The following is a 19,670-nucleotide window of genomic DNA, read 5'->3' on the forward strand; positions in this document are numbered from 1 at the left end:
TCCTACCTTGAGTGTTTGTGAAGCTCATTCTTTGGCTTCGTGAATAAGAACCCTGGCATCATCTTTGGAGGCACGTCCAGGATAACCTTAGAGAAGCCACAAAAATGCCAATAGTAATAGAAATGGAACCTGAAATAGAAGTGCCCATCTTCCAAGGCCCACTCAACTGACCACTGATGGAGACCTAACTGCACCCTTTACTGTGCCCCTTCTCAGCATGAAGCAGCCAGAGTAGTCGTTGCCCCCTTTCCCTAGCAGCAGCTAGGGTCTCTATTTGTAGAGGGGGAATGAGACAGGGACCATGGGCTTAGACAGAGTAGGGTGAGAGTCTCCAGAAAAGCATGACAAGATATTTACAGTGAAAGCAATGTAACAATGTAAAGTCCCTATCGAAATTCTGTATTCAGCATTATGCAAAGTCAAGGTCACACTAATTCTCTAGGGTAAAGATAGCGGAATAGGAATATAGACATCTTCAGTGAGATCAGTTAAAGAACAAAAGGCCAGGAGCAACTTGGCCTGGAATGTTTGAGTGTTCCTCAAGGGCATCTCAGCATAACGCATGACTTCACTGTAACCAGCCCTAGCAAACAGACAACAACCCCGCCCACCTTGAGGGCAGGGCAGGTGGTACAAGTCCACACCTGAAGCCCTCAGTTCCCCAAAATCCTCAACTGCCTATAAATCCCCTAGACAATGCACCACCCTGGGCTCTCTTGTCCCCTCCTGTCATGAGCCAGGAGCTCTTTCCTCTCACTTCATTTCTAAATAAAAGCCTGTTCATTGCTCTCCTAAAAAAAAAAAAAAAAAAAAAATGCATAAGTTCTTGTAACCAGCACCACAAAGAGGACACAGAATCTCAACACCCCAAAGAATTCCTGGTACTGATCTTCACAGTGAACCTCTGGCACCTGCTGATCTGTTCTCTGCCCCATTTTACAGGAGCTGTGTAAAACCAGACAGCAGGTAATTTTTTTACCTTGGCACTGGTTTTAATAGAAAAATTGCCTAAACACACATCAACACTGGAATGCTTTTAACAAATTATAGCACATCCCCACTGTGTAGTTCTGTGGTCATTCGCATGAAGTGGGGCCCTCTGCGCCAGTGAGGTGAGGTCCCCAGGGCACAGTGTGAAAGTGGGAAGCTCAGGGTGTAGGAATCATAGCAGAGTAAGCTCCCACGTGTGTGTACATCATATCCATGTAAATGCGCAGGTACATTCTCCTTATCAGGGCTTACTAAGGAATGGCCTGGGGATAGCACAAGGGAAACACCTTCTATGTTAGAAATAAGTGTTTTTTTTAAAAAAAAAAAGATTTATTATAGCAAAAAATAAAATATTAGGCAGAGCTTAACAATTGATGTCCAAAAGCTCTATGAGGAAAGCTGTAAAACACTCTTGAAAGATAGAAAATTAGACGTGAACATGTGGAAACACACACCATGGAGAGGAAGAATCAACACCATAAAGACGCCAGTTCTTTGACTCACTTGTAAGTGTGATCCCAATAAAAATACCACGAAGGTTTTTTTTCCTTCTGGGTCTGGATAAGTTGATTCTAAAGTTCATTGTGAACAACAAGCATGAATTTGGGCACTTATCACTCTACTGACGCAGTCATCTTTCTCCTGTGCTTGACCTTGCAGGTCTTAGTGTCCCTGATGTAATGTCTGACATAGAGCAGACACGCCAGGGGCCACCTGGTCCCGCGGGCACTCGCAGAACTACTCAGCCCTTTCTGCTACCTGTCCGTCCCCCATCTGGGTCATTCATATTTCTGGCATAAAATAGATAAGCAGGCCCTTATTTATGTTGCTCTATCTTTATTTCAAGAAGTTACCTCTGAAGTGAAGTGGTTTGGTTTGGTTTTGTTCTGTTTTGGTTTAACCTCAGCCCTTTGGTGTCTCATTCATGCAAATGTGACATGTTTTCAACTTGTCACCACAGTTGGGTTTTGCTTTTCACCACAGTGTTTTTCTGGAAACTGCCTAGATTAAGTAGACTTTATTTTTATATCATTATAATGATTTGGTGTAATTCTCACAAAGGACTGAGAATAACCCTCATCAAAGATATATCATACAATCACAGATGTAGGCATAAACATTAATGATTTAAAATAGTGAAAATTATCATTGAAAAGCCCTAATTTAGTGTTGACCATACAAGAAGTATTTCAGTATGTGATAAAGTATACATGTACTCCATTTAAAAATGCATCCCTTTGCTGGAATAAATTTGACAATTACAGTTTTTAAATAATGTGATTTCTTTTCCTGGATCTAAGAAGCATTAAAGGGCCTGGTTTGTATGGGTTGTTTTCTTTTTTAAGGAAGTTTGTATACTCATTTTGTTTCTCTTAACAACATCCCTCTGGAGAAAGCAAAAGCTACATTGACCTTAGAATTAAGGGAGCTAAGTTCCAAAAAATGGCAGCTCTGTTATCTCAAAATAATTTACTCATGAATCCAAATTTTAGTGAGCCCTTTTCTCCAAACCCTGAAGTCCTTGGGTTTCTTTTATAGAAATATCACCTCGATATTATCACAGTCATGGGACAGTTTTACACATGTATTTTTATTCCTCTAGGGACATTAAATGTAAATCTTTGAGGAGCATTTTATATACTTTTGTCACCTCGATGTCAGCTGCTGCTTAGGATTGAGCGGATATTGGTTGAATTCCAGCCTGTGGCCCTCTCCAAGTCCTGCCGGACTCCTGGGAGGACCGGGCTCTCATGGTCCCAGGTGTTGCTTCCCTGGAAACAGCATAGATTTTTACCATCCATGCAAACTTTCCCTCTCTGTATGGTTTTGATTCAAGGATGAAATTGAGTCCCTTTTTGCTGTGATTTTTACAAAATTCATTAACAAAAGGTATGTGTATGCATCTGTGTATGCATGTGGTTAGCAGTTTTTACCAAAGGTCTGAGGAAGATTGAAAGGTATTCACATCTCAAAATAGAAATAATGAGTATATACTCCAGCCTCCTACCGTGTTGCTTAACCTAGTTCCTCGATTGGAGGCCCTCTCAGCTCTGCCGCCTCGCCTCCTCCTGCCCCACGCCTGTTCTTCCCGATGCTGAGTGGCTAGTTGAGCCATCCTCATTGCCTCGGCTTCACTGACCTTTGCTGTCAGTGACTCACTTTCTTCTGTCTCACTCTTCTCGTCATTTCCAAACTAACTTACCTCCTTAACCTGGACGATTTTGTTGGAGAGGAAACATTTCCCTCTACCCTTAAGGTTCTTCTCGTTGGTCTAAGAACTAAATTGACGTAAGACAAATTAATAGGAGAAAAATCAAATTTAATTTCGTACCTACGGGAACCCCACATCCACTACAGGTTCAAAGACAGAAAGGTAAAATGAAGTGTGTATGCCGTCCTGAGCTGAGGAATGTGATAGATTCCTGTGGCTTCAAAGGGGAGGAGGGCAATAAGCAGAGCAAATGTTTGGTAGTTAAATGCTCTGCCAGATGGGACACTCAGATAAAATTGATCTCTGGTAATAACCCTTATTTTGGGAAAGACCCCAATTTAGATTTTTCTAGGCACTTAAGGGAGCGGTAGAAGTTTCTCTTGAGCTGTCAGGGTCTCTATTAAGCTCAAAATAGCTCACAGGCCAAAGTGGCACATTTGGGCAGGCTTGTTGTGAATTCCTTCAGTTTCATGGAGGAATTATTCCCACCCCCTTGCAGCACAGTAACTTCCTCACCTTGCTGTATTTTGGGTCAGATTTTCCACTCAGTTTTGCATTTAAATTATTTTTTCTCCCCTACCCCATTTCTTTTGCCGACTTGTGTCTCTTTTATGTACAAACACACCACCGAGCTCTGGTCTCAAGCCTTTTTCCTCCAGAGGCAGTCTGAGGGTTGCCTGTGGAAGGAAGTGGTGGAACCCCTTGACACTGTGACATGTGCTTATGAGCTGGTGGTGATGGTCTGAGCCTCCAGATCTTGGGGAATGGGATAGGCATGGGGCTCTCTCCCTGCTCGCCCCTTCCCCACTTCCCCTTAGTCCTGCCCTAGCAGCCTCGAAGCCTACAGTGATTTCCTTTGAAACTTGAGATGTAGCCCTTCTTTATGGATTCCTTTGCATTCTGAACTTTAAATTACTGGGTAGAGGTATAGAGAAGTGAAATATAGGTTTAATTAGGCAAACTTCTCAAAAGAACAGAAGAGGTAAAACAAAAACTCAATTTCTTACAAGATGCTGCTTTTTACAAAGAAAACACAAAAACACCCTTTACCCTTTTTTTAGGAAGCCTGTCTGCAGTACCTTTTTCTGTCTTCTCTCTTTTTTACTATACCTTTGACAATTCTGATCCTTCTCTCAGTTCTTCTCACTGTTGTAGCATACAGAAATATTAGACATGGAGGAGGGTCACTTACTTCCCCTCTTTTGTGGCTATTTTACTGTTGGAATCTTCACCCTCTTTGCTGTGGGACTCTGGAACCTGCCCTGTTCCTTTTCATAGTCCTGGATTAGACAAGCTGCCGCTGCACTCTAGGAATCCCCCTCTGCCCTGCATCTATGCTGGGATCTTCTCAGGAGATGTTCTCTCAGCAGCATGAGCAGCTGTTGTTGTGGTGACTAAATTCCAGAATTTTTTCTACTCTGTGCTCATATCAGAGTAGTTGAGAGCTTCTAGAAAATACATCATTGTCTTTACCCTCTTGGGATTTAAGTAGGCACATTTTAAAAATTCCATCTTCATGAATATTGAAAGAGAAATACGATGTGAGAGGGCAAAAAGGAAATTCTGGAGATTGTGCACGACCCTCTATCATGGGCTGTTTTTTATAAAGCCATCCTAGCAGAAGCTTGGTGAAATGAGAAGAGGTGTGGTGTGGTAGAAAAACACTAGGCACTAGAAGACAGGTTTAAATTCCTCCTCTGCCATTTCCTACCTGTGTGAACTTGGGTAAGTTAAGTTCTCTGAACCTTAGCTGGTTTCTCCTATAAAATGGAGAGAATGTGACCTATCTCCTAAGCATGGCAGATACTAGCCAGTCGGGTGCCTTTGTGCAAAATATAAAAAGACATCTCTACTGTGTGATCATAGCCCCAAAGGCACTTATCTGGGAGAGGGAAGCACAAGGATTTCAGCCCATACTGCCGTTAGCTGGCACCTGGTACAGTGCATAACCTGAGACCCTATTCAGCCAAGCTGCCATGGCAGGAGCAAGCCTGGGGAAGGGCTGGGCAGGGGGCAGTAATGGGGCTGCCTGGTTACTTGCAGGGAGTTAGGTCCTTGTGTGGGGGTGCCTGTGTTTTTACCTTCTAACTGATCCTGCTTTCACATGGAATCTTTGTGGAGTCACTGACAATGCCATATTAACATACCAGCTGCAAGGTGTCCCTCCTATAGAAGGTGCTCAGGGAAGCCCTCCTTTTCCCTGCTGGTCTCTGGCCCCACCCTCTGCCCACTTCACAGATTGTTGGAGCATTAAATGAGATCACAAATAGGAAAACATCCAAAACATGATGCAAACACTGGACTTCTTACTTGTTTCTCTTTTATATTCCTTCCAGGAAGTCTGACATTTGTCTAGGCTTCTCCTACTATTTTCTATTCCAGGAGTTTCCAAGGTAGAGTGCTTGTCTCCAAAGAAATGTGAAGGACACTCCATTGAGATAGGAGATAAAAATGATAACTTGTATTTAAACATAAAGGGAAATTAAGCTTGTCTTATACTTGGCATACAGATTGACAGTACTTTACAGATATAATTATGAATAGACATTCATATATTGGGTGAGCATGCTAAGATTTTCCTCTGATATAAGTAAGTGATAAAAATGTTTGCATACCACTGCTCACTTCTCATACCTCTGCAGCTATGGAACCCTCTGAGTGCAACCATGTTTGTTATTCTTCCCCACCTTCTTTGGGTTTACATAGTACGTAGTTGCCACCTGCTTTATCTTCCAAGACAGAGCTTTTACAGATCTTCTAGTGAAACTTCCTTCTTCCCCTAACCTTATTATTTCATTGTCATCTGCATAGGATATGTGAAGAAGTAAGCTTTTTCCCTAAAACATGAATAAGTTGTATAAGGTGACTTGTTATTTAGGATAAAGTCAGTTTGGGGTCTTTTTGGTTTAACCCTGGAAATTCGGTGAAATAAAATAAGAATGCGGGCTCTGGGCCCAGGTGGCCTGGGCTAGAAGATACAAGCAAGTCACTTAACCTTTCGGTGCCTTGGTCTTCTCATCTGTGAAATGGGAATAATAAGGTTATCTGTCTCATCTGGTTAAGGTGACAGTAAAAAGAATCAATACTTACGATATTTTTAGAATAGGGTCAGTTGTGTATTAAACACAACAGAAGTTCACTGCTGTCATCACTATAATCACCATCGTCATTTCACCCCTAGGAGAGAGATGGTCCACAGCCAGACCTAAGAAGCTCTGAACTGGAAACACTAGTGTCAGTTCTGGATTCATCCACTTTCTCAGCAAATGTGTACTGGTGGCCTCCTGTGTACCAGCCACTCTACTCAGTGCTGGGTGCACTTCTCTCTCCAGCATCAAGCCTTTCCTTCTGCTTGGTGGGCTCTATCTCCCATGTCACCAGTTTGTAGTCACATCCCCTGTCAGCAGTCAACTTTGCAATGGATTCAGTTTCTACTTCTGTGTTTTGCCATTGCAGAATCACTGACTGCCATGGATTTCCAGCCATTTGACATTTTAAGGTACAAATAGACTTTCCCTGCATTATTAATTCCACATGTCAATTCCTTGGTTATTCTTCTTCCTCTGTACTGTTTGCTATTTGTTCAAAGAGTTCCACTTATGTGGACGTCTTCCTGGGGACAGATTCTCCAAGTCGATTGATACAAAGTATATTCTGCTTCATACAACCAAATCTTCATAAAGGATGCGATCTCTCTGACCAAATGGCAATCTTATGAGACTGTTGGACATTCTTAGAGCTTAATATTCTTTTCAACAAATTGAGGTATTGCTAAAGGTATAGAATTTCTTTTTCTCAATTAATATTTTGTGTGAAAAGCCAGCAAGTTAAAACATAATTATTTTACTATTGCACATTTCTGTATTCTATATCATAGAAATGAAATGGTTTTTAATGGAAGCTTAGTAAATTCCCATTCTATTAAAGCCATTCATACTCATCAATGCACGTAGTCCAGGATATGGGTATAAATGAAAGGGGAAATGAGAAAGACAGGGATTTCTTCCATATTTTCTCCTTCTGATCCTTTTATTTCTCGTACACGAGCTAATATAATCTTGGGAGCCATCTGTTTAAAGATGAGTCTGAGGGGAATGTACTTCTCAGACCAATGACCAGTTGCCCCCAGGCTCCAGTAAGAGAAAATATGCAAATTTTTAAACACACATGAATGTTCTTTAAATATTTCTTTTGTGAATTATTCTCTGTCCTAACAAAACCGCTGTGTTTATGTCAAAACTTAGACATGCTGAACAAAGTCAGATATTTCATTTTTTCCAACATGTGGGCTAAGAATAAAATCTTGGTGCTGGACTCGAACGTTGTATTCTCCAGGCAAAGGAAATGGACATTTATTGGATGTTATTGCTGCTTTCTTCACACTAACGACATTATGAAAGCTCTTTGAATAATGTAATTTGAAAATATTATTTCTGTGTTTCAGGTCATGCAAGACAAGATCATCTGCCTTCCGAAAAGAGTTCCGCCTTCTCAGAACCACTCTGCCATTTCAAATGTCTCGCAGGCAGTTGCCAGTACCACCCCGCTGCCTCCACCAAAGCCGTCTCCTGCTAACCCTGTCACTGTGGAAATGAAGGGACTGAAGACAGATCTGGACCTTCAGCAGTACAGCTTCATAAACCAGATGTGCTATGAGCGAGCCCTTCACTGGTACGCCAAGTATTTCCCTTACCTTGTCCTTATCCATACCTTGGTCTTCATGCTCTGCAGCAACTTTTGGTTCAAATTCCCTGGCTCCAGCTCCAAAATAGAACATTTCATTTCAATTCTGGGGAAGTGTTTTGACTCTCCCTGGACCACACGGGCTTTGTCTGAAGTGTCTGGGGAGGACTCAGAAGAAAAGGACAACAGGAAGAACAACATGAGCAGGTCCAACACCATCCAGTCTGGGCCGGAAGGCAGCCTGGCCAACTCTCAATCCTTAAAGTCAATTCCTGAGAAGTTTGTGGTTGACAAGTCGACTGCAGGGGCTCTGGATAAGAAGGAAGGGGAGCAAGCGAAGGCCTTATTTGAGAAGGTGAAGAAGTTCAGGCTGCACGTAGAAGAAGGTGATATACTATATGCTATGTATGTCCGCCAGACTGTACTTAAGGTTATAAAATTCCTGATCATCATTGCATATAATAGTGCCCTGGTTTCCAAAGTCCAGTTTACCGTGGACTGTAATGTTGACATTCAGGACATGACTGGATATAAAAACTTTTCTTGTAATCACACCATGGCACACTTGTTCTCAAAACTGTCCTTTTGTTACCTGTGCTTTGTAAGTATCTACGGACTGACATGCCTTTATACCTTGTACTGGCTGTTCTACCGTTCTCTAAGGGAATACTCTTTCGAGTATGTCCGGCAGGAGACCGGAATTGATGATATCCCAGATGTGAAAAATGACTTTGCTTTTATGCTTCATATGATAGATCAGTATGACCCTCTGTATTCTAAGAGGTTTGCAGTGTTCCTGTCTGAAGTGAGTGAAAACAAATTAAAGCAGCTGAACTTAAACAACGAGTGGACTCCTGACAAACTGAGGCAGAAGCTGCAGACAAATGCCCATAACCGGCTAGAGTTGCCTCTTATCATGCTCTCTGGCCTTCCAGATACTGTTTTTGAAATCACAGAGTTGCAATCTCTAAAACTTGAAATCATTAAGAATGTAATGATACCAGCCACCATTGCACAGCTTGACAATCTCCAAGAACTCTCTCTACACCAGTGCTCAGTCAAGATCCACTGTGCGGCGCTGTCTTTCCTGAAAGAAAACCTGAAGGTCTTGAGTGTCAAGTTTGATGACATGAGGGAGTTGCCCCCCTGGATGTATGGACTCCGGAATCTGGAAGAGCTCTACCTGGTTGGCTCTCTAAGTCATGATATTTCCAGAAATATCACCCTTGAGTCTCTGCGGGATCTCAAAAGCCTTAAAATTCTCTCCATCAAAAGCAATGTTTCCAAAATCCCTCAGGCAGTGGCTGATGTTTCCAGCCACCTCCAGAAGATGTGCATACATAACGATGGCACCAAGCTGGTGATGCTCAACAATTTGAAGAAGATGACCAATCTGACAGAGCTGGAGCTAGTCCACTGCGACCTGGAGCGCATTCCTCACGCCGTGTTCAGCCTGCTTAGCCTCCAGGAATTGGACCTCAAGGAAAATAACCTGAAATCTATAGAAGAAATCGTCAGCTTCCAGCACCTGAGAAAACTGACAGTGCTAAAACTGTGGCACAACAGCATCACCTATATCCCAGAGCATATAAAGAAACTCACCAGCCTGGAGCGTCTGTCTTTCAGTCACAATAAAATAGAGGTGCTGCCTTCCCACCTCTTCCTGTGCAACAAAATCCGATACTTGGACTTATCCTACAATGACATTCGATTTATCCCACCTGAAATTGGAGTTCTACAAAGTTTACAGTATTTTTCCATCACTTGTAACAAAGTGGAAAGCCTTCCAGACGAACTCTACTTCTGCAAGAAACTTAAAACTCTGAAGATTGGGAAAAACAACCTATCAGTACTTTCACCAAAAATTGGAAATTTACTGTTTCTTTCCTACTTAGATGTTAAAGGCAATCACTTTGAAATCTTGCCTCCTGAACTGGGTGACTGCCGGGCTCTGAAGCGGGCTGGTTTAGTTGTAGAAGACGCTCTGTTTGAAACTCTGCCTTCTGATGTCCGGGAGCAAATGAAAACAGAATAACTTATTTTTGTTTAAAATTTGACTGAAACATGCTTCTGCCAAATACAATATAAATAATTAGGTAGTCTTAATGCCTTTCCTATTTTTTTTCCACACAAAACAAAATGTACACAAAGATTAAGGAGTGTGTATTTTTTAATAAAAATTTAATTGTATTTTTTCAATATTAATATTTTAAAGTTTTATTTGTCTTTGAACCTAATATATGTATTATTGTCTTCCACTGACAGAAACAGATGGTTCTATCTGGTTTTTTGTGGGGTTTTTTTTGTCTTTTCAGTTACATTCTTGTGAAGGGGAGGGAACTTTATGTTGCATGCTTTTGGGTATTTTTTAAATAGGTGAAGACATTTTGCCAAGGTCATTTTTAGATTGTTTATACCTGTATGCAGTCCTTATTTTTGTTTTCATTGTATGTGTGCCAAGAAATCCATGCTGGTTATTTTAATATCAGCTGCATTCCCCATTGGCTAGCTCCTTCATTCTACAGAAAACTCTTCTCTGTTGTGTGAATTCACGTAAGTGCATCATCACAGACTATTATTTTTATTCTCCCTCACCTCCCACAGAACCCTAAATCATGTTGTTTTGTATATCTGACAGTTAAAGTTATCCTTAGATAAGGATTTTGTGAGTGAAGACAATAATTTTCCATGTTTGGCTTGCTTGAACTGGTCATTTATAATTTAACTGATTTGCATTTTTATGAACATTAAAAAAATATCGTTTAAAAACAAGATACAGAGGCTCCCACCCTTTAAACTCAATATTCCTATGTAGTATTGGTGAACAACCTTAAGAGAAACAAGACACTAGATTTATTTTAATTAATAGGTAATTACATTTAAAAATCATAGAATTAGAAGCCTGGTTTTTGGCTAACATAATCATCTTTGATATCTTGATATGTGGGTACGTCAGATGGAAAAAAATCCACTAGTAAAGCTAGTGAGAAAAAACTCTGCTAAAGAGCTGGTACACTCCAGTGAAGCCCACTGATTTCTCCAGGCAGTGTGGCAGTGGTAATCTATTCAAACTCTCCCTGTTATACAAAATAATCCACTTATAGACATATATAAAAGTAGATATATGAATTGATCTCACTCAAACCTACCCTTGCTGTGAATGCTAGGGAATATAAGTGCAGGAACTCTTCATCAGCTCTCTTTGGCTTAAAATAAGCATCTCATCTAAAAGAGTTCTGTTACTTTTTTTAAAAGTGTGAATACATTGTTAAGTGGATGTTACTTGGGAACAGCAGAGCTTTTATTTATCTTTGTTCTAAAAAATATCTGACATAATGTGGGTCTTCGGCAAAATTTTTCACTGACTATGAGTCTGTGTAGAACAGGAAAATGAAAACACTTTTTGTGCCCTCAACCTGGGACCAACCAGTGCCACTGATCATGGGAATTTTATTTTACGTACCAAACTCACACTGTTTTCAGATCTAAGAAAGTTCTGCCTCATAGCAATCAAAGAAAGTAGGAAGATGATGTGGGGTTTCAAAATGCTGCTTTTAAAGTTTCTTCCTTGGATCCTGGTGACTTTGCTCAGTGCTGCTTTGAATCATATATGGAACACAAATATAAGAACTACTCAGCAGATGTATGTACCTCAATCATGTTGTAAATGTCATGATACATCGTGGGGTGAAGGATTTGGGAAAGAGATGCTTTTTCATTTAAGTAATAATTGAATCATGTAGACCAAATGGTTTCACTGTTTCTGCACTATGTTAAAGTGTTGGAATGATGATTTCGTATAGCCGATTTGTTTTGACCTAGAATTGAAACAGTATGTTTAAAATAATAACATGGCTGTATTTCTTGTAGGCTATCATATTCAATTCCAGAATATTGTTAGGATCTTGATTATGAATGATGTGTTGTCCTTAGAAACACAACCCTGTTTTAAACAAATTAACAAAAAACTTGGAAGATTGTCTATGGCTGAGCATGACAAAAACACGTGTTGAAAGGTAAGCTTAGATAACTACTAGTAAAACACTGGGTGCACTTGTTTTCTGGATAAAATTTATAGTCATTTTCTGTATCACGCTTCAGTAAGGAACTATTCAGGTTAAAAATCATATTTATGCTGAAGTCTTTATCTGGGCTTCACTCAATCTCATATAGGTTCATAACTGAAGTAAGTCACTAATGTTGTTTTTATCTCCCATAACAATTTGCTCAAAATTATAAAAGAATTTGATTTGCTTTCTTGATTTCTCAGGCTGACCCCCAACCTAAATTCTAAATCACATCCTGCAAATTAGTATAGTTCTATGACTTTATGTTTTAACTAAGAAGGAAAATTCATAAACGTTTCTATTAGATTTTGTAAAAATTCTATGGTCTCAAACTTCATCTTGAGTCTAAATTTTCTGACTCTGGCCCTTTTTAATATTGTAGGTTTTTGCTCACGTTTGTAAGTAAAAAGCACTCAATTACTATTTAGCCTTTAAATGGGAAACTCAACTCAGGTAAATGAACTGCTGACTTTTCTGAAATCCTTTAACAGATCAACTCAGTGTAAAGGGGGTATTTACATAATCCCTTTCTGAATTTTACAAGTGCTCTTGCTAAAAAGGAACAACTAGCTCTCTTTTTCCAACCTCTATGGTATTCATGCAAAACTACTTGTGTAAATATAAAAGCACTCATGCTTAAAACCCATAATGGGTACACTTTTTGGTCAGTTTTAATGGTTGAGTGTAGAACAGACAATTGTCTGGCGATAGTCTGGTTGAAACAGAGCAAGTAAATGTATCCCAATGGAATGCACCTAAGAAGACCACACCTCAGAAAATTAGTTGTGTGTTAGGTTTTTGTTCTGTTCTTAACACAAGTGTTTTCAAAAACTTTTGATATAAAGATTCTTGAGGCAGTGAACCCTGTTATTTACAGCTGTAAAGTGTTCTTGTTGGTCCACCGTTTCCCTGCCATTACATTTCCCCTGTAGCTATTATAATTAGTCCTAACAATAGGTGTGACGTCCTACACAGCAAGCACTTTTTCAGAAAGCCTTGGGAAATATGCCTGCTATGAGAATTGGTGTTTATTTAGAGAGGCCTCCTTAACTGCCTCTCAAAGCCATCTTTGTAGAGAAAGGCTTAAGCGAACTGGAACCTTCCTTGGGTCCCTTGGGATGAGGAAAGTCCAAGTTCTTGAGATACGATGTCTTCCAATTTCTGATATTAAGGAAGAGAAGACAAAAGCTTTGTATCGTTACCATTTCCCCCAAGAGGAGTTTTACTGTTGTTTTCTTAATTCTGTAAGAAAAAAAAAAATTCAACTTTTAAGTGGTTTATTTTACTCTTGAATCTCATACTAAACAACTGATCAATAGTAACATTTACTTAAACTATGAACATTCATGATCCATCTTAATGAAAACTGTCAGCAGTACTTAGCAGTGAATAGGTAAGATGAATTTCAATATGATTTCCATTTGTTTCAAGACTAAGAGTCAATTAACTTTCTCATGTTAATCCTCAATGTGCTAATGTTATTTGGGCAGTTCACATTTTTGGCAGGATCTCAGTAACTCAGACAAGGGTTCCATACTGACCTTAAGTTAGCAGAACAAATTAACAGAACAGCGCAGTTAGTGAGGGGATACTTAAGGGGTCTGCAAGATGTTCTCATCTTTTCTCATCTACTCAGACACATCGTAAGAAAACCTGAACAGTCCCAACAAGACCTGCCATTGACTTCAGGTTTAGGCCTCAGTGATATGCTTCTAATACAATTTCGTATGAGCCTTCTGAACAAGGCACCCCCTCTTAGCTCCACCTTCCCAAATCCGTTCACTGAAAAAGGTAGCAACAGCCTTGCATTCATTTTGGTGAGAGAGAAGAGGGTTTTCTCCTGCCCCAATGAAAATTTTTTTTAATCAAAAGACTTTGAAAAGGGGTATGTACCTTGGAACAACTTAATGTCTTGGCCATGTTAAATAACAGTTCTTATGCAGGGTTTTTAAAAGTGGTAAGTTTGCTTTCAGCTAATACCATTCCATCTCCCACCTGATGCTGCCTCTGTTCTTAATATTTTTACTATGGTTGAAAACTCAATGCCTTATGTGCTCACTCAGTTTTTATTCTGCCCCGTTTTCTCTCACTGTCTTTTCTGTATTCAAACTGTGTCAAATGCTGGCAAAACCTCTAAGACTGTTGAGAAAATGCTTGAACGTTAATTTGTTATAGTGCAAGTTTATGATAAGATGTCTTAATGTTATTTGGCTAAGTAGTACATAGGAATAGAAAATAACTTAAATAAAGTCATTTTTGTAATTTAAAATTGAGACTTTGTCCCTTTCTTAATCATTTGTAGAAGTCATGTTTATCTTCAGCATTTCTCTTGTGTTTTTGCCTGTTCTGTTTCTGAAGCTCCCTGCACTCTGCAGGAAATAGACTGCATGCCTTCTTTCACTTGGTGTTTAGCTAGTTTCTGCAAGTGTGACTAATTATTTCCTTCCTTAATTCACTGTACTGTGTCTACCTAACATGCCCCTGGAGTTTCATTTGGGTAATTAGTGCCTTAATATGTTATCTGGAGTACAATTTCTGTGCATTTGCCAGATCAGATTGTACAATCACTGTCCAGTCCAGCTTTCAGTAAATACTTTCATGGTAATGATTGTGATTACTTAAAGGAATCAGAATGGTTCTGCAGAACTAAGAGGCCTCTCTTAGCTAACCACATACACACCAGGCTTAGAGAAACCACCTTCATAAGAAAACTTTATGCACCACTTACATGTAAGAAAACTGTGATTGATAACTTTTGAGGCTAAACTGTCACTTTACCTATTTCTCTATAGTCATTTATGACTCAGTTATTTACTGATACTCAATTGATAGTCCCTTGGAGAAGAACTATTGAGATGAGGTGGATTCTGAGTGTGTTGAGAGGGGCCGTGAGAAACTGTGGAGACGAGAGCTGAGAAATGCAATAGGTCAGAGACATCTGATGATTCCAGGGCAGTTTGCACAGAAGAGAAAGACTTGGTCAACTGCCACCTTCTTCTGTGCCATCTTCCAGTCCTTTCATTTACACAGAATTGAGATAGACTCTGAAATTAAATAAATAGATTCAGTTATTCAGAATTGTTGTCTAGTGAGATATAAGTGAAGCATTTGCGTTTGGGTGGGAAGTACATGAAGAGGGAAGTCTTAGCCAATTTTATGTGCAGTGGGGTCCTTACATACACTCCCTACCTCAATATGAAAGTAGAAAAAAACAGTGATTTTTGTACAAATCTCTTGAACTTTTGTACAAGTCTCTTGACTTTCTTGGAAGTCACATTCTGAGCCTTAACACTAGCATCATGCTAACGGATTTAGTTGTTCTATGCATCCACAAAGATGGGATGTTAGAGTATTGACAGCCTTTCCTTTAGTGAGGAGCTGTTTAAATGAGTTCATGCTCATGAAATTGAAGCCTAGAGATTCAGCTTAGATCAAAACTACTCAGTCTAAACATTTAGCCACATAATTTATTTAAGTCCTCTCAAAGAAAGTGAATTTGCGTCAAATGGGAAATATGAAAAATGCCAGAGGGATTATATACCTGATTTATATTACATAAGACTTTTGCTTACTTAACAGGCAGTCTCCTGATCAAGGATGTTCATTGTACTTTCTCATTTCAGGCCTATTTGTTGCCCTTCAAATTCTACCAACAACAAATTAAAACATACAAAGCTCAAGTACAGCAAACCAGGTGGAATATTATTTCCAGATGGCTGTCCCTCACTCAGAAACTGCTTACATGAATAAAAAATTCTATTTAAAAAAATATTAAAAAGAAACTGCTAGTGATTTTGAGTGTTTTTCAATGACTATTGAGTCTTTAATTATGAATCTGGCCAAGAACTTGAAGCAAAAAATGCCTGAAAGTAAACTCCAAAACCTTATGGTAAAAGCTGACTGACATTCTCAATAGAACTGTCTACATAGTAAAAAATTGTAAGAAAGAAGTTGCATTTTGGGTTGTTTTAAAATGTTTTGAGTCATACATTTTTTCTAATGTGTACAGTGAGGGAAGAAATTATACAGAAATGTATCTGGAATTCTCTAAACACTTTAAATAAATTTTACAATAAAGGAGTTATGCTTTATGTACTATGATTGGACAGAGACCCATAGAGTGTTAGATACACATAGTAATGCCTCTTCTGTTTTCAGTTCTGTCCACCCAAATCCATTGATTCTACTAAGACTTTTTAAGAGTTTTAAGACTTCAGAATTTCACCCTAACTGCCTCATTATGTAGGTCACTTACCACTTCTACCATGCTTATTTTAGGACACATCATATCTCTCCTTCCACAGTTGGAGGTCCAGTGAGTGTAGAAACCAAGACTTATTTTTTTTCCTGAAGTGTTTCCCATTGTGACTTACAGGAGATGAGCCCTGAAGTAGTATTGCTGAATCAATCAAGAGGACTGACCCTACTGACTGAGGGCCTTGGAGCTGTGAGCGGCAACCATCTGTGTTCAAACTGGTTCTGAAATGCATTATTTTTCTAGGGTTGCCCTAACTACCACACACTGGGTGGCTTAAACAAATTTAGAGTCTCACAGTTTTAGATCACAGTGTCAGTGGGATCGGTTCCTCTGAGGGCTGTGTGGGAGAATCTGTTCCATGCCTCTCTCCTATCTTTTGGTGGTTTGTAGGCAAACTTTGGCAGTCCGGGTCTGATCGCTGCCTTCATCTTCCTATGGTGTTCTTTTCATGTGTGTCTATCTCTGTGTCCGAAGACCAAAAACTTCTCCGTTTTATAAGGACACAGTCATACTAGATTAGGACCCACCCTGACAACCTCATCTTTTTTCTCAGCATAGGGATTTGAAAGTCATATACATTATGAAATGCTCACCACAGTAAGTGTAGTTCTGTCACCATACAAAGATACTATAACATTATTGGCTACATTCCTTATGCTGTACATTTCGTCCTTGTGACATTTCTTTTATAATTGGAATTTTGTCCCTCTTCCCGATCCCTGTGGCAACCACCCATTTGTTCTCTGTATTTTTTTAGATTCCACATATAAGTGAAATCATATGGTATTTGTCTTTCTCAGTCTGACTTATTTCAATTAGCATGTCTCAAATGGCAAGATTCATTCTTTTTTATGGCTGAGTAATATTCCACTGTACACATGTACTGCATCTTCTTTATCCATTCATTTATTGATGGACATTTAGGTTGTTTTCATATCTTGGCTTTTGTAAACAGTATTGTATTACACACATAGGGGCGCATGTATCTTTTCAAAATAGTGATTGTATTTTCCTTGGATAAACACCCAGAAGTGGAATTACTGGGTCATGTGGTATTTCTATTTTCAACTTTTTGAGAATTCCTCAGACTGTTTTCCACAATGTGTGAACCAATTTACATTCCCATCAACAGTATACAATGATTCCCTTTTCTCCACAATCTCATCAGCACTTGTTATTTCTTGTCTTTTTGGTATTAGCCATTCTAATTGATGTGAGGTGATAATCTCACTGTGGTTTTGATTTGCATTTCCCTGATAATTAGTGATGTGGAACATCTTTTCATGTGCCTGTTGGACATCTGTATGTCTTCTTTGGAAAAATATCTATTCAGGTCCTCAAACCATTCTTTAATCAGATTATTTGGTTTTTTTGGTGTTGAGTTGTATGAGTGCTTTGTGTATTTTAGATGTTAACCTTACAGGATATATCATTTGTGAATATCTTCTCCCATTCAATATATTGCCTTTTCATTTTGTTGACAGCTTCTGTCTCTATGCAGAAGCCTTTTAGTTTGATGTAGTCCTGCTTATTTTTGCTTTTGTTTCCCTTGCCTGGGGAGACATCCAAAAAAAAAAAATAAGGCCAATGTTCAATAGTGTACTGCCTATATTTTTCTGTAGGTTTTATGGTTTCAGTTCTTATATGTAGGTGATTAATCCATTTCAAATTAATTTTTGTATATGATATAAGATAGTAGTCCAGTTTCATTCTTTTGCATGTAGTTGTCCAGTTTTCTCACCACCATTTATTGAACCTAATGAACCTTAGATGAACCTAATGACTAAATCTTAACTTGATAACTTGCAAAGAGCCAAATCAGATAAAAACACAGGTACTGGAGATTAAGACATCATCTTTTGGGGGACACAATTCAATCCATAACAGTGGGCAAAATAGTTTTCGTTCTTGATGAAGCTATTACATTCCAAGTTTATTAGAAACACAGAATTTGGAGTTTTTGAAGATTGGCTAGTCCAAAGTTTTTCAGATATGTTCCAAAGAGCTCTAACTCTCTAACAAAGTATCTCAGAAGGACTCAGGGGCTGGATAGGGTTCCTGGCTTCATGTCTGTTTCAATTAATATTGCCATGTAACATACCCCAAACCTCAGGAGGGTAAAACAACTATGTTATTACACTCCCAGAGTCAGTGGGTAAGGAATATAGACAGTGCACAGAAAAACAGCTTGTTTCTGCTCTACAGTGTCCGGGACGTCAGCTGGGGAGACTCGTGGCTGGGAGCTATAGTCAAACGGTCGGCATTTGGTTCTGGTGTTGGCTGGGGCATCAGCTGGGCTTCTTCACAGCGTGACAGCTCCAGGGCAGTCAGAGATCTTGTGCGATAGCTTAGGGTTCCAAAGCCACTCTTCCATCAGGCAGAAAGGATGTTCCATCACCTTTCAGTACCCCACTTCCGCCATATTCTATTGGTTGAAACAGTGTAAACCTTGCCCACTGTAGGAGCAGGGGAGAGGGGACACAGGCCCTGTCTTTTCACGGGAGGAATGTCAATGTCACAACTGTAAGATTATGTGAGACAGGAGTCATCATTGTGGCATCTGTTACACTATCAGCAACAACTTTTATAACCATTGACTCTTTCATGTTCACTAGCAATTGTACATGAAAAATACAGTATCTATAAGGCCAAGTAACACATAAATTTCACACAGTCTTTCAGCATATCCAGTGATTATAGAAAACCAGAAAATCAAGAAAGCTAGTGTTTTCACCCTTTTCTTTGTTTCTTTGGGCAAGGTGGGAGAGAGTTATGAAATAACTGGAAGAAAGCCATCATGTCTTTTTACTGAATTGTGTTATAAAAATCAACCTTATGACAGGGTTTAAGCTAGGTGCTTTCACAAATTTTATTTGGCTGTTGCATGTTTCTCCCAAGGTTAGCCAAAGTTTCTGAAATTGTTCAGAGATGCATGTGTATGTGAGCAGACACACACACCCCTGGTCTGTGACTTACACAATTTAATAAGAGGAAAAGTCTCATCCATGTCTGTGGTAAAAGTGAAGAGATGTGGAGAATGCCTTAGTCAAGTCCCTCATCCTCTGCTTTCCAGGCGTTCTTTGCCATCTGCCCAGTGCCCCAGCTCCTGCCCCAACCTGACAATACCCCAAGTGACTGGGGCACAGACAGTGAGAGCAGCTCCCTGCGGCCTCCAAACCCCCACTTTGTGGCAAGCGTCTCTGTTAGATCCCATCCTTCTGGCTCAGGAGGAAATTTGGGGGTTTGGAAAAAGTTTTCTAGGAAACAATTACTCACGAGCAGAGGGACCAGAAAAGTCTCAGAGATGTTCTCTAGCAGACAGTTTAAACTAATGACTCGCAGCTGGGCAGCCTGCCCTGTCCCAGCTGATGTGCAGAGGCAGTGGAGTGCTGCATGGAAATCTGTGTTCACCCTCCAGCCCACTACATTGTCAAACCAATTCACTGAGGATTCTTCTCCT

At 39.7% G+C, this 19,670-nt stretch overlaps 1 protein-coding gene across 2 annotated transcripts in view; it reads left to right on the top strand.

The window, feature by feature from the left end:
• LRRC8C (leucine rich repeat containing 8 VRAC subunit C) overlaps nt 1-14,221 on the top strand; it is a 73,526-nt gene extending 59,305 nt beyond the window's left edge. For both annotated transcript variants that reach the window (XM_073234258.1, XM_036998215.2), the window contains one exon: nt 7,647-14,221. In XM_073234258.1, the coding sequence (XP_073090359.1) occupies nt 7,647-9,920 (2,274 nt within the window). In that variant the 3' untranslated portion in view covers nt 9,921-14,221. The remainder of the gene's footprint in view (nt 1-7,646) is intronic.
• The last annotated feature ends 5,449 nt before the right edge of the window (nt 14,222-19,670 follow it).

The sequence above is a fragment of the Manis javanica genome, chromosome 4 (genome assembly GCF_040802235.1).
Source record: "Manis javanica isolate MJ-LG chromosome 4, MJ_LKY, whole genome shotgun sequence".
NCBI lineage: Eukaryota > Metazoa > Chordata > Mammalia > Pholidota > Manidae > Manis > Manis javanica.